Raw genomic sequence first — 15,199 nt, 5'->3', positions numbered from 1 at the left:
TCCATTGTGTACCTGGGAATGGAGATTCGGAGTCAGGATTTTCGGGCTTTTCCATCGGCCCCCAGGATAAGCCAAGCCCTAGAGTGCATCATGAGCATGCTGAAGAGGAGCAGTTGCTCGGTGAGACAGTGGATGAGTCTCACAGGGACCCTTTCATCTCTGGCCCTGTTCGTCGAGCTAGGGAGACTCCACCTCCGCCCTCTTCAATTCCATCTTGCAGCTCATTGGGACAAGGGTTCGACTCTCGAAGCAGTCTCTATCCCAATCACCCAAGAGATGAAGACCACTCTCCTGTGGTGGAAGCACAACCTCCTTCTCAGGGAGGGTCTATCGTTGGCTATTCAGACCCCCAATCTTCATCTCTTCTCAGATGCATCGGACTCGGGCTGGGGTGCGACCTTGAACGGACGGGAATGCTCGGGAACGTGGAACGAAGAACAGGGATTACTCCACATCAACTGCAAGGAGCTACTAGCAGTTCATTTAGCCCTGTTGAACTTCAAGTCCCTCCTGCTAGGCAAAGTGGTGGAGGTGAACTCAGACAATACCACAGCCTTGGCTTACATCTCCAAGCAAGGAGGGACCCATTCGAGGAGCCTATACGAGATCGCAAGGGACCTCCTCATTTGGTCAAGAGGTCTAAACCTCACTCTGGTCACGAGGTTCATTCAGGGCGATATGAACGTCTCAGCAGATCGCCTAAGCAGAAGGAATCAGGTCATTCCCACGGAATGGACCCTCCACAAGAGTGTGTGCAACAGACTTTGGACCTTATGGGGTCAACCTACCATAGATCTGTTTGCCACCTCCATAACCAAGAGACTTCCGCTGTACTGTTCCCCTGTTCCAGACCCTGCAGCAGTTCATGTGGATGCTTTTCTACTGAACTGGTCCCATCTCGACCTGTACGCATTCCCACCGTTCAAGATAATAAACAAAGTTCTGCAGAAATTCATCTCGCACGAAGGGACACGGCTGACGCTGGTTGCTCCCCTTTGGCCTGCAAGAGAATGGTTCACAGAGGTACTTCAATGGCTAGTCGACATCCCCAGGACTCTACCTCTAAGAGTGGACCTTCTACGTCAACCTCACGTAGACAGGTTGCACCCAAACCTCCACGCTCTTCGGCTGACTGCCTTCAGACTGTCGAAAGATTCGCTAGAGCTAGAGGCTTTTCGAAGGAGGCAGCCAGTGCGATTGCCAGAGCGAGAAGGGTTTCCACTCGTAGAGTCTACCAGTCTAAGTGGGAGGTCTTCCGAAGCTGGTGTAGAGCCAATTCAATATCCTCTACCAATACCTCTGTGACCCAAATAGCTGACTTCCTTCTACATCTTAGGAATGAGAGATCCCTTTCAGCCCCTACGATTAAAGGGTATAGGAGTATGTTGGCTTCAGTTCTCCGCCACAGAGGTTTGGACCTTTCTTCCAACAAGGACCTTCAAGACATTCTTAAGTCTTTTGAGACGTCTAAAGAGCGTCGTCTATCCACTCCAGGCTGGAACCTAGACGTAGTCTTAAGGTTCCTTATGTCACCTAGGTTCGAACCTCTCCAGTCAGCTTCCTTCAAGGACCTTACCCTCAAGACTCTTTTTCTCGTCTGCCTTGCAACAGCTAAGAGAGTCAGTGAGGTTCATGCCTTCAGCAAGAACATTGGTTTCACGACCGAATCTGCAACATGTTCTTTTCAGCTCGGATTCCTAGCAAAGAACGAACTTCCTTCACGTCCTCGGCCTAGATCGTTTGAAATACCTAGCCTCTCCAACATGGTAGGTAACGAACTAGAGAGAGTTCTTTGCCCTGTCAGAGCTCTCAAATTCTATCTTAAGAGGTCTAAACCTCTTCGAGGACAGTCAGAAGCCTTATGGTGTGCCATCAAGAAACCTTCGAGGCCCATGTCCAAGAATGGGGTTTCATATTATATAAGGCTTCTGATTAGAGAAGCCCATTCTCACTTAAAGGAGGAAGACCTTGCATTGCTGAAGGTAAGGACCCACGAAGTAAGAGCCGTAGCTACTTCGATGGCCTTTAATAAAAACCGTTCTCTGCAGAGCATAATGGATGCAACCTATTGGAGGAGCAAGTCAGTGTTTGCATCATTTTATCTTAAAGATGTCCAGTCTCTTTACGAGAACTGCTACACCCTGGGACCATTCGTAGCAGCGAGTGCAGTAGTAGGTGAGGGCTCAGCCACTACATTCCCTTAATCCCATAACCTTTTTTAACCTTTCTCTTGAATGCTTTTATTGTTGTTTTTATGGTTGTTACGGTAGGCTAAGAAGCCTTCCGCATCCTGTTGATTTGGCGGGTGGTCTATTCATTCTTGAGAAGCGCCTGGGTTAGAGGTTTTGTAGAGGTCCTTTAGTAGGGGTTGCAACCCCATATACTTTGGCACCTTTGGGTTGATTCAGCCTCCAAGAGGAACGCTGCGCTCAGTAAGGAAGACGAACTTAAAAAAGAGGCAGAGTAACGGTTCAATTCGACTTCCTTACCAGGTACTTATTATTTCATTGTTATTTGAGATAACTGTTATATGAAATATGGGATACTTAGCTATCCTTTAATCTTGTACACTGGTTTTCACCCACCCCCCTGGGTGTGAATCAGCTACATGATTATCGGGTAAGTTTAATATTGAAAAATGTTATTTTTATTAGTAAAATAAATTTTTGAATATACTTACCCGATAATCATGATTTAATCGACCCTCCCTTCCTCCCCATAGAGAACCAGTGGACCGAGGAATAATTGAGGAGGTGTCAACAAGAAGTACTTGAGTACCTGGCCACAGGTGGCGCTGGTAAGTACACCCCCTTCTAGTATTGTGATAGCTGGCGTATCCCTCCATAGAATTCTGTCGGGCAACGGAGTTGACAGCTACATGATTATCGGGTAAGTATATTCAAAAATTTATTTTACTAATAAAAATAACATTTCTGCACCACAGTTTTCCAGTGAATTTAAAGACGATGAGGGTAATTTTATGTTGCAGGGAAATCCACTAATTCTACTTCATGTTTCCTTATCTCCCTAGATAAGACTTTGTTGGTTTATGAACTGTCCATAACCTAGCAGAACTTTTTCTACACTACACATTTGACTAATCTGCGGGAGCCCTTAGCCAGTTTCAACAAGAAGTGTTTGTTATGGGTGAATGCTTGGGGAGTTTGATTGTAGGTGTTACTAGACAATCTGAAGTTTATAGTGAGTACTCAAGGATAGTTTGAATAACAGCGAACGCACCCTTTAACTAGTCCTAGAAGTAATTGGTGGGTAGGTGGGGCCGTTACCCTCTAGTAATGGCACTCCGATTTAGTTAAGGTTAGGTAGGATCTGAAATATCTTTTATTTAGTTAAATAGTTCGGAACTTTCCTTTTTTTTTATTCCCAAGCGTACCCATGTCTATTAATCGACATTCCTTCCATAATCAATTACCTTCGCCAACTTCATTGCGAAGGTTATGTTGAGATAGGCGTGCATGTCTGTGTGTTTGAGATTCTCATGGCTCAAAAACTATTTGACCAAATCTCTTGAAACTTGGTGGGATGATCCAAGGGCAGTTTGATTAGATTTTGGGAGTAGTTTGGTTAAAAGTCAAGGCCAAGGTCAGGAAAAGGTTAAAAACGAATCACAAAACGCAAAGACTATTAGTCCAAATCTCATGAAATTTAGGTGAGTTGATTGGCCATGATCCAAGGATAATTTGATGAGAGTTTTGAGTGATTGGGTCAAAAGTCAAGGCCAAGGTCACAAAAAGGTAAAAAATGCCTTTACCATATCGTGGTAAATTTTTATCTGATTTGCATAAAACCAGTTCCAAAATGTGCATACTGTAATTCAATTACCTATTTGTTCAGACACAAATACAAACGTATCGCTCTTTGCAGTGGATATTAATTTGGCAAATGTTGAAAACTAGTCAAAAGACTTTTTAGCAAGGTATATCTACCCACTACTAGTTAGTGGGAGAAGACTATTCTCCCGGCTTAGACACTCACCAGTTGAGTAACGCTACTTTTTATTTTGGCTCGGTAGAGATCAGACGATCCTGTCTGCCTCTCCCATCAACCCTTATAACTTGCTAATTATTTTGAACCTCTTTTTCTTTTTAGAGTGGAAGTGTTGTGTTGCGAAGTGCCAAACCACGCTGGTTTGTCCTGGTGTGGAAGGGAGATGTTGCTGCACCTTCGTATCCGCCATAGAGACGGACCCACACGATCTCTGTCTTTGCCACAGAGGCCATTCGTACTCCCAAGAATCTTCATGTAATTACCTCTGCCAACAAAGTTGGAAGGAGGTTATGTTTTACCCCCTGTTTGTGTATGTGTTTTTGTTAGTGAACACCTTCCTGGCCACAATTTTAATTGTAGAGTGATGACATTTGCAGGGATTAACTTTGATGTAAAAAGCTGGAAATTTTAAATTTTGGAATGTCAAGGTCAAAGGTAAGGGTCACTTTCAAACAAAATGTTCAATTCACATAACATATCAGAAAACATTACTTTCTATTATCAAATTATGTTAATTAAACTTGCAAAGGGAAGAGAGAGAGAATGTTTATTTTAGTTGTCATGGTTTAGTTGGACACCGTTGTTACAGAGATTTCAAAGTTAGCTCATATTTGAGCGAATGAAAATCCACACCAAATAATACATATTAAGCTTGAAGGTCAAGGTTGAGTCCAAGGTCAAGCAGTAGGTCAAATTCCAGCCATCAACCATGTGGCCTCAATTTTAATCGTAAAACAATGAAACTTGCAGGGATTTTAAACTGTTGTGTGAAGAAATGGAAGTGATTTTGGAAGGTTAAAGGTCAAACGTCCATATTACGTAATCAGCCATAAGTTTGGACATCCTTGTCACAGAGACCTCAAACTTGGTTCATATATGAGTACAGTATATGAAAATCCAAGCCAATTAATACATGTTGAGGTCAAGCAAAAGGTCAAGAAATATGTTGCCACAGCAGAGTTCTGTGCTCTACTGAGTGCCCTTATAGTTTATGTATGAAGTGGCCATCCTCCCACTGGCAGAGATTCGCTAGGCAGCGAAAGCAAAAGTCTAAGAGAGTCTCTCTCCCTTCGGGTTCATGCTTGAAAAGGAAGAAGCCCAGACTTCCTTCTTTGTCGGCTCGATTTTGCCATTTTGACTTTGCTCGACCGGTTTCCTCTGGGAACCGTTCAAGTAAGAGTGGTGACCCTTTGACCACCGGATAATCTTATGGAGAAGGCTCTGTTGCTTCCCCTCGCGAAACGGCACCGCCCTCGAACCTAAGGGAGTCTCTTTCTTGTGACGGTTTGCGGTAGTGGTGTCCTTCCTTGGGGATTTCGGGTTCCCCCTTTAAGGAACAGCTTGTTAAGGATCTGCAGGTGGGGACACAGCGGGAACGCACGACCACCTACCCCCAAAGTGAAAGTCTTTAGTTTACATCTTAGAGATTACCTCCCATGTCCTTGTTAGTACAGCAGTAGTCCCAAAACCTTCTTCTCTGGTTTGAGCTACTTCGGTAGTGAGACAAGAGAAGTTGTTGACGAGTACCCCACAGGTATTCCCGCTGGAGGATCCCTTTGGGGTTAACCCAGAAACTAGCTGCTACCAGGTTTTACATGTTGCCTTCAATGCTCGCTCACAGCTTGAGTTTTCTCAGCAGGCTGAGGGTATGCAAAGTTTGCTTCCTCCGTCAGCCGATGTTCGCCCATCACACCCACAAGTTCAACTCCCTTCCTATTGGTCGCCGCCCAGAAGTTTTCTCAAGATTATAAGAGATTCTTCAATGCTGCTGCCTTCTAGCTCTTTAGACCTTAGCTTGTCAGAACAAGACGACAAAGGGGTTCGGTGGCTGTTTACAGTTCCCGCCCCTCGCCATTGTTACAACAGAAAGATTTCCCTCCTGTTTGGCCTACTTCTCAGCAAGTAGTACCTAAGGTTTTTATTGATAAAGTAAAACTTTCTATGCATTCAAGGCAGCATGAACCTCATCTGCCAATGTCTAGTTCATGTCACTACGAGCGAACTGACACTGATTCTTGCCTTGCTGGAGAGTGCTCCCATCCACCTACTTATAGCAAGGGTGTTGGGCAAACTACTCTACTTAGCGAGAATTCTAACTCTTCTGCCATTTCCTCCCTAGTCCAGAGTAGAGAGTCCACTAAACCATTCTCGCCCCCCGCAATTTTCGACTTCGATGACTTCCCAGGTACGCTGAATGCAATCAATGAGGACATGCAAAGCCTTAATGAGTTCTTTCACACAGGTAGCAGGTAGTTACACTAACTTCACTATCGTTGTTCACCTCGTCAGTGCTCACCTCGCCAGCATTCACTTTGCCAGTATTCATCTTGCCAATGTTCAACTCAACAGAGGTCTCCCCGCCAACGCTCACCTCCCCAGCATTCACCTTACAAGCGTTTGCTTCATCAGCGCTCGCCTTGCCAACGCTCACCTCGCCAGCGTTCACCTCGCCAGTGTTCACCACACAAGCGATCTCCTTGACAGGGTTTGCCTCGCCAGCGATCTCCGAGACAACAATTGCTTCATATAAGATTGTCTCGGCAACATTCTCCATGGCAGTGCTTGCCACATCCGCATTCGCCTTGCCAACATTTGTCTAATCAAAAACATTTTCCCTGCCAGCAACATTTGCCTCGTTAATGTTCGTCTCATCAACGGTCTCTTAGCCATTGGACAACACAACTGGGCAAAGATCAGCAGGTAAATACAATGAAAGCTTAGGAGAAGAATGCACCAATTAAACGCAGCATTCCAGCCAGCCATCCTATTCCTACCTTTTTTTGAGACCCCTCCGAAGGCAAAGATACTTCCTAAGAAGCTCAACCCTTTGCAAAGAACAACTGGTTTGTCAACCTGGTATAGATAGTACAACAAGATTTTGCAAAGGCACCTCATGAGCCTCCTACAGCTCTTCCTCCAGGAACTAACGTGATTCCTCTTGAAGTCTTGAGATCTTCCAGATAGCCAAGCCCTCAGGACCCATGGTGTAACAGCTCTTTGACAAAAGAGAGGCCCCTATGACTGATATCTCACCACAGCTCTCCTGAGGACATCAAACTGTAACACAGTCTAGAGATCATCCCGCTCAACCCAGGGAGGAAGAGGAGACAACGGCTATCGACCCCAGATGCAGGAGACTCCTTAGTCATGTGGACAAGTAGAGGCTCGAGATCTCCAGAGAAGACCTCATTTACTGACGACTACTGAGAGTCGCCGAGAGAACTGGACCAGCCAACACCTTCAGAGTCTATACAGACACAAGTACCTCCTCCCATAGCTCCAGAAGGCCAACAGCTGAAAGAAGTAACTCATAGAAATTCTTTGTCACTTCTTGAGGGTTTTGTTAATTGATCAAGGGAAAGGAAGGATCTCAAGACCATCCCAAAGAACTGGCGCTCGAGGGCAGAGCCGTCAACTTCTTCAACCGGTCCTTCCATCTACAAATCTACAGCTACAAGACCAAAAAGTTTCAGCCATCCCCTCAGGTCTCGTTCCATGGCTAGCTATTCCGTTGACAACCCATACCCGCCTCGAGCTCCCATGGATGTGAGTTCAGGTGCGGAAGACCCTTTTGATGACAGATCAGAACATTGGAGTAGAAGCACTCGGATAAGGTCTTTCTGTATCAGGAAGAGCAACTCCTTGGGGGAACCAGATCAAGCTTTAGCAAAGGGAAAAGACATCATACTTGACCTTCTCTACAACTCTTGGCCCACCAAGACAAAGGTAACCTTGCCTTGGTGTAGAGGGATCAAGGGTGCAAAGAAGAAGGCATATGGCCAGGTAACAGGAACTTTGCAGTTTACTTCCCCTCCCTTTGTGAAACACAGGAAGTATTACGAGATACAAGAGGAAGATCCATCTCTACTACCTCTGGATCTGGAAATTCTGGCTGTAACCCAGAACATGCCATTGGACAAGCTGGCAGCTCTACCAGTGACCTTCTCAGCTGCTGAAGCTGTAAAAATGGAGCAGGTTGCAAATTTCTCTTTGCAGGCTGCTTCATGGTTGGATTTTAGGTTAGAGACAGTGGGTTACCTCTTCAAGAACAAAGGCACACTTCCTCCGAATAAAAGGAGGAGGCCATGTCAGCATTACTCCTTTCAGGTGCCAGGACAGTGGAATTCCTCAACCACAACATCCTCAACCAATGTGTTAACTGGATTTTGAAAAGACAGGACTTCGTCCTGTCAAAGTTCAGGTAACAGGTACCTCAGAGAGAAGTAATGAAGCTTCACAACTCCTCGGTGGAGGACATCAAGGCTGTAGCTGAAGGATGGAGGAAGGCGAGCCACGACTCTCTCCTCCATAGGGCAATGACATCTCGCCAATTACCCGGGGCACCACAGCCGAGGAAAGGCCAGTGCCGATTCTGCCTACAGGTAAGGGGACTTCGAAGCCTTCACAGGTTTCCAAGTCTAGGGCTCCGTGCCACCCTAAGATCCCCCTCCCAGCACATTGGAAATTCGCGACCCCCCGTGCCTGCAAGCATTATTTACGTGATGCGGCAAGCTGTGATGGAGGTCATTCCTCGTTCCCGGTCCTTAGGCGGCACTCCTAGGATCCTTTTGTTGCCTGCTTTCATCCCAAGTCTCTCTCTCTCTGATCCCAGGAGGACCTCGGCAGACTCTGCTCTGTAGTGGTTTGAGAACTGTGGCCAGAAGTAGTGCGCAGACTGCCTAGTGTCCCTATGCCAACTACTCTCCACTATTACTAAATCTAATATAACTTTGTCACGGTCAAGGAAAATTTACAACAATGGATAAAATAATTACACAAACCGTGACTTGATACAGATTTCCTCACCCTTTTAACTAACCCAATGTGGGAATCAAAAGTGACTAATAAAAAAGTGATTACTATACGAAAACTTGAAATAAAAAAAAAACTTCTTCACAGTGATTAATTCAGTGGGAGATTTATAGTTCTTCAGAGTCTCAAAATTCTGTCTTGGGACATGCGCCGGGATTCAGGAATCTGCTGGCGAGCACTATTAATTTCTCGCAGCACTGTAGACAGGCTAAGCCAGCAACTCTCCTGGTACAAGCAGTGTGTCTTCAACCGATTGATAACCTAGCATAACAGTTGATATTTGCGGGTTATCATCATTATCTGATGCTGACCAGAGATAGAATCCATAGACTTAGAAGAGGGCAATAAAACCCCTGGAATAAAAGTTCCACAGGCAATTCCCTCAGGCCGAGGTATCGAGGCTCAGGAACTCCCCATTCGAGGGGATCTCCTTGTTCAATCCAGAGGATGTCGAGCGGGTGGCTGAGAAGTGGAGAAAGTCAAGCCATGACTCTCATCCAAAAGGCCTTAACATCGAGGCCTTATCCTCTTCAGCCACAAAGGAGACCAGCTTCCTAACTGGCAACAAAGAGGGCTAGAGACCTGAAACAGCAGGGTCCGAAGGTGTCTAAACAGTCCTTTTAATGCAAGGAGTCCTTCCGTGGAGGGAAGGGAAAGAGGGGATCTGGCCGAGGTAGGTCCCACTAGGACGGGCAATCCTCCCATTTGTCCACCTATGGGGGGATGCCTGAAAAGCCGCTGGCGAAGGTGGCTGCACCACGGGGCAGATCCCTGGACAATCGACGTGATTGAATATGAATACTCCATATTAAAGACCTTCAGGTTTGTATTGCTAGGAAAAATACAAATTATTTCCAAATTTGTTATATATTTTAGCTTTGCTATTAGTCAAATTCACACACACATTCTGAAGAGTTGAACCATTTTCTTGTATATTCAGTACTTTCTCACTGTCACTCAACAAATAAGTCATCCATCTAGATAATCAATCTTAGGGATAGTTTATCCCAATTTTAAACACAAGACAGTACTTTAATCACTTTTATTAAATTGCATGATTAGATGTCAGTTTCTCCTGTGTTTGGGACCTTCCATCTTGAAAAAACTGTGGCTTTGTTAGTTAAATTCCCTATATATCTGTTTTTTTTTTCCTGCATTATCATGACATTCCTTATGAGATATTGTATTCATACAACATTCAAAAATGATTTGTTACTGTTTAAGAATTTGTTCGAGTGTAAGGCTTTTGAATACAGACAAGTTATCCAAATTTTAATATACAGTACAATATAATACCACTTCTCATTCATTATTATATCTTCCAGGTTATTGGTTTTGCCCAGTGACATATCCATTGTGATTATGCTGAGCAATATCCATAAAGTGATATCCAAGTGGAATAAAGAAGAAAGAAGATATTAGCCTGTTGTCCTGTAGCTTTGGTGTGAATGGAAGTTTCTTTACTACATAAACTGTACAAGCTATGTTAGTGGCCTTGGTTACCAGAGTCAGTTCCTGCAACAGTAACTTACTGTGCTTAGAAAATTGAAGTGCAAAATGGAACCTAGAAGTGATAGCTGTTCCTTTTACTTCACAAAAGAAGACATTAAAAATTTGAAAATTAGGTGAGAAATTTGGTTGGTTTAAAAACTTAAATTCAATATTGTTTCAGTAATTTGAAGACTTGGCTATTTTTGTACAATGTGTCAAATACTGTAGTATGAGATTATGTTTTTATGTTCAAGATATACTCTTTTGGATATGTTGACAAAGTGATGGATACCATATTGGAATACAGATAACAAATAGCTGTTAACTAGGACATATAAATTAGTGTACAATGTATCGTAGTACAGTATTGCCTAATCAGGAAATAGGAATGAGTTATATAAAATATTTCTTGTTACTTCTAGAAAATTGAGTTGTGTTTAATACAGTAAGTACAGTTTTAACTATAAATACAGTGCAAATACAGGATATCCTTTTTTGTAAAGATTTGAATGCTGCAGTTGTTATTGGCATCAAAGGTATTGCAACATTCAAAATTGTATGAAATTTCTAATGCATCTTATTTTTATAGGGTCATTCTTCAGCAGTTGACAGGAACTCAGCTAGTGGACGCCTCTCCAAGAGCTGTTGAAGGAACAGCTGGAGGAGATCTTACTCTTAGCAACTTCATCCCTCTATCTACCTTCTCTGCATCATCTTCAGAGAGAGCAAATAAACAACAGCAGCTTATAGGGTGGCAGCAGAAAATATTGAGGTTGTATAATGGGCTGTTTTACCTGTTTATTGTCTGTTTTGCTTAGCTTGATTTTGAATTGTAATTTAGTATTTAATTTTGTATGAAGAAGAAAACCACTATATAAACAGTGATCTGTTTTGTTCTTTCCACAGTGCGAGTGAAGTTCAGGAGTACAGTCGATCATTTTATGCAAATAACTCAAAATACAAAGACTGGCATGCTCAGGCTAACAAACTAAAGAAGAAAAAGGCATGGAAGAAAAGAATCTTTACATATATTCATGAGGATGATTATCAGTCAAGGGTAGGTTGCTATTCATTTTTATTTCTGTTTCCTGACAAACAAACCAATCGTAATTATCCTTAGTTCACAATATTTTCTAATGTCTTGGAGGCAAAAGTAGCGGAATTGCTAAAAATGACTTTTTCAATATTAAACTTACCCGATGATCATATAGCTGTCAGCTCTGCTGCCCGACAGAAAAACCTACGGGCGGAATACGCCAGCGATCGCTATACAGGTGGGGGTGTACATCAACAGCGCCATCTGTCAAGTAGGTACTTAAGTACTCGATGTCAACACAGAACCAATTTTCTCTCTGTCGTGCCACTGGCAAGACCTACCTAATACGCTGTTACTAACTGGATTTGTTTTCACAACTATTTGGTGAAGTACACTATTCCAGTTTTGACCTTTCGCTATGCAGGGGTTTTATCTTCATTTCAAAACTTGAACTCGTTTTGGATAGATTTAATTATGGTGACAAAGAGAGTATGGACTCTCTTTCACTTTTAAATGGCCGACCCTTCCCTTAGACGGAAGTGTGTTTAGGTTTTTAGTAATTTTGCTTAACACGTTATAGATCTATATATTTTATATCTCTCCGCCTTTATTAGGCCTCTTCGATTAACTTTCCTTTTATTATAAACATATAAAAATAAATTTTTATGTTTTGTTTATATGCGACCTTTCCTTTTAGTAGGCGGTCCTAACTTGGAACCGAAGTTAATCAACGTTGAGCCCGTTATATCGTATTTAACCTTTAAAGAATTTAAAACTTTTTAAATTTAATGTTTTATGAAAGAATTTCTTTGATAGTCTCGTACTGTTTTCAAAGATGAACTAACGTTTAGTTTTTTTAGTCTACGCAGTTGTTGACGTTCAGGACGTTCAACATGCGCTCTATCGTTACGATAGAGAGAGAGTGTATCACGGTTTCACTTTGCAGTAAGAGTAAACCGATTCTAGCGTTTCGTTCATTCTTTCTTAGCTTAAATGGTTTAAATTCTAAATTAAAGGAACTTTTTATTTGGAAAACCTTTCAGTTTTTTCCTTTAGCAAATAACATGTTTTGACGATATATAATTGGGCTCTTCTCTCAGGTGCGAATTCAAGAGAGAAAGAGAGAGAGAGATAGAGACGGAGGGAGAGAGAGGAGAATAAACGTTTCGTTCAAGCGGGTAACGTTGTTCTCGTTTTACTCTCCTCCCTAGTCGCTGTACGGGGAAGAAGGTAAAACGTTTCTAGGGTTTTATTCTTGTTCCCAGGCTATGTGCGGTGAGAGATTGTAAATGTAGTTTATTTGAACTAGTGTTTAGTCTCTTTCCCAGCCACTGAATTCTTTATCTTTATTTATGTTTTCTGTTGCATTATACGACTGTTTTCGCAATTACTACCTTTTAATGAAGGGTAGGATTGCGTGTTTCAGGTAGAAATCAGTAAAAGTTTCGATTTCAGTGAAATAAGTGCAAAACAGAAAATCGAAGTGATAAAGTGATATGCGCAAAGTGTTACAGTGTTGCGTCCGAGGGTTCGTTTGTTCGTGCCTGTCGTTCACCTAGTCCGGGACCTCTTGCAAGCTCCCAAGCCCAGGGGAGAAGTAATGTCGAACGACTTATGGGTTCTTCAGGCCTTGATCAACGAACAGACGTTTTTCCCTCCGTGGTTTCGGGCGTATCTACCCAAGATCGCCCCACCCACACAAAGACGAGAGAGCCCATTTACTTCTCGTCTGCGGAAGAGGTTTCTCGTAAGAAACCTTGGACCAAGGTCTCGCAGCTTATTAAGTGCAAGTCGGTCCCTTCCGCGCAAGTCCAACGGCCCAGGTGTAGCCACTGGGTCAGTTCGGACTCGCTGCAGTCTTCCGATGACTGCACACCTCCTAGAGAGGCAAAGTGGTACCGCAACAGGCAGTAACTCCGTCTGTTGCCGCACCCGCTGTTGTAGACCCTAAGTCACAACAGGCAGTAGCTCCGTCTATTGCCGTACCCGCTGTTGTAGACCCTAAGTGGTCTTTGCTGCAGTCTATGCAGACTCAGTTAGCTGCTGTTATGCAAGAGTTTCGTGCGGAGAAGGTTGACGCTGCACCCGTTAGCCTACAACCTGCCACGGTTGTGCGCCCAGCTCACGCTGAGGCTGCCTGCTCCCACACTCCGTCTGCGGAGAAGGTAGACGATGCACCCGTTTGCCTACAACCTGCCACGGTTGTGCGCCCAGCAGACGCTGCGGCTGCCTGCTCCCACACTCCGGCTGTGAGAGCTCCTCCACCCATGCGCAGTCGACCCTGCCAGACGCATGCTGACTCCCACAGACGCACGGAGCACTCCGTTGCCGTGCGTGAGCTACCACAACAACAGGAGGGTGGAGTTAAGCTGCCGTGTTTTGACACGGTGCGTCAGCCTCCGCAACCCACTGTGGTTACCGCCACTCGCCCGCAGCAGACTAGTCAGTCAGGAGTTGAGGCTTCCCCACACAGCTTTGGTTGTTGCCAGCTCAAAGACTGTCAAGCAGTTACATGACGTTGCCTTCTGGTCTGCTACTAATGCACCAGTGCTGTTTGTCCTCACGCGCCTGTTGTGGTTGACAGTTCAGTTTTTTGACAGTTCACAGACTGTCTGCAGTTACATAACGTTGCCTTCTGGTCTGCTGCTAATGCACCAGTGCTGCATGTCCTCACGCACCTGTTGTGGTTGACAGTTCAGTTTTTGACAGTTCACAGACTGTCATGCAGTTACATAACGTTGCCTTCTGGTCTGCTGCTAATGCACCAGTGAGACCCTCACTGAGATAACCTAGCTTTTCTCGGACAAGGTTCCTGTAGATGAGAAAGTGCTGTTCTCCCTCCTACTGATATTCCTTTGAGGACTCTGTCATTTGGAGAGGAGCCTTAAGCTGCTTAGCCTCCTATGAACTTTTGTCGAGCCTTTGAAGTTTTGCTGTACTATTATGTCACACATAACAAGGCTTCCAGGGATGGTAAATGGTTCCGCTTCAGTCGCTAACCCCGTCTGTTGCCACACCTGCTCCCGTAGACCCTAATGGGCTTTGCTGCAAGACATGCAGTCCAAGCTTGTGTCCTTGATAGAGGACTTAATACGGAGAAGAACCTTATGACCAACAACCTTCCTACCGGTTGGTTGTGCGCCCTGTTGACGCTGAGGTATCCTACTCGCGTCCGCCAGTTGAGGTGGTTCCTCCACCGATGCGACCCAGTGTGGGTTGCCAGTCGCACGTTGACGTTAAGCGACACTCGGAGGTGGTTGTTGACGTTCAGTGTGTCACTAGGAAGACGTTCAACAACCAGCAGAGGTGACTTGTTGTGACGCAATGCGTCAACCTCAGCAACCCGGTAGGGTGTTGACTGCACAACCCAGACAGTCTAGACAGTTTCGGGTTGACGCTGTACTTCCTCGCGTCCCCATGGTTGACAGTTCACAGACTGTGCAGCAGTACCATGATATTGCGTCCGGCTCCGTCACGCATCCACCAGTGCGACCGGATTCAGCGAGTCAGACGTTGCCCACTCCGTTGCCGTTTCCTCATCAGTTTCGGATGAGGAACCCTCTGATGAGGACGTTGCTGAACAAGACGATCAACCCCCAGCCCTGCTATCCATCCAGAAGATGCTGAAGAAGGAACGCTGCCCTGTCAGGCTGTGGATGAGTCTGGTAAGGACTCTGTCATCCGTGGTTCAATTTGTGTCACTAAGAAGACTACACCTCCGTCCTCTTCTATACCATCTAGCTTTTCACTGGAAAAAGGACAAGACGCTAAAAGCGGTCTTGATCCCGATTTCCGGAAAGTTAAAGTCTGGTCTGACTTGGTGAAAGGACTTTTTCAACCTAAGAAAGGGTC

At 44.5% G+C, this 15,199-nt stretch overlaps 1 protein-coding gene across 2 annotated transcripts in view; it reads left to right on the top strand.

The window, feature by feature from the left end:
- Positions 1 to 15,199, top strand: part of LOC137653715 (tectonic-like complex member MKS1) — a 109,799-nt gene that overhangs the window by 8,269 nt on the left and 86,331 nt on the right. For both annotated transcript variants that reach the window (XM_068387316.1, XM_068387315.1), the window contains exons 2-4: positions 10,146 to 10,445; positions 10,901 to 11,083; positions 11,218 to 11,368. In XM_068387316.1, the coding sequence (XP_068243417.1) occupies positions 10,378 to 10,445; positions 10,901 to 11,083; positions 11,218 to 11,368 (402 nt within the window). In that variant the 5' untranslated portion in view covers positions 10,146 to 10,377. The remainder of the gene's footprint in view (positions 1 to 10,145; positions 10,446 to 10,900; positions 11,084 to 11,217; positions 11,369 to 15,199) is intronic.

This window comes from Palaemon carinicauda, chromosome 14 (genome assembly GCF_036898095.1).
Source record: "Palaemon carinicauda isolate YSFRI2023 chromosome 14, ASM3689809v2, whole genome shotgun sequence".
NCBI lineage: Eukaryota > Metazoa > Arthropoda > Malacostraca > Decapoda > Palaemonidae > Palaemon > Palaemon carinicauda.
This window is presented reverse-complemented; position numbering and strand designations above follow the sequence as displayed.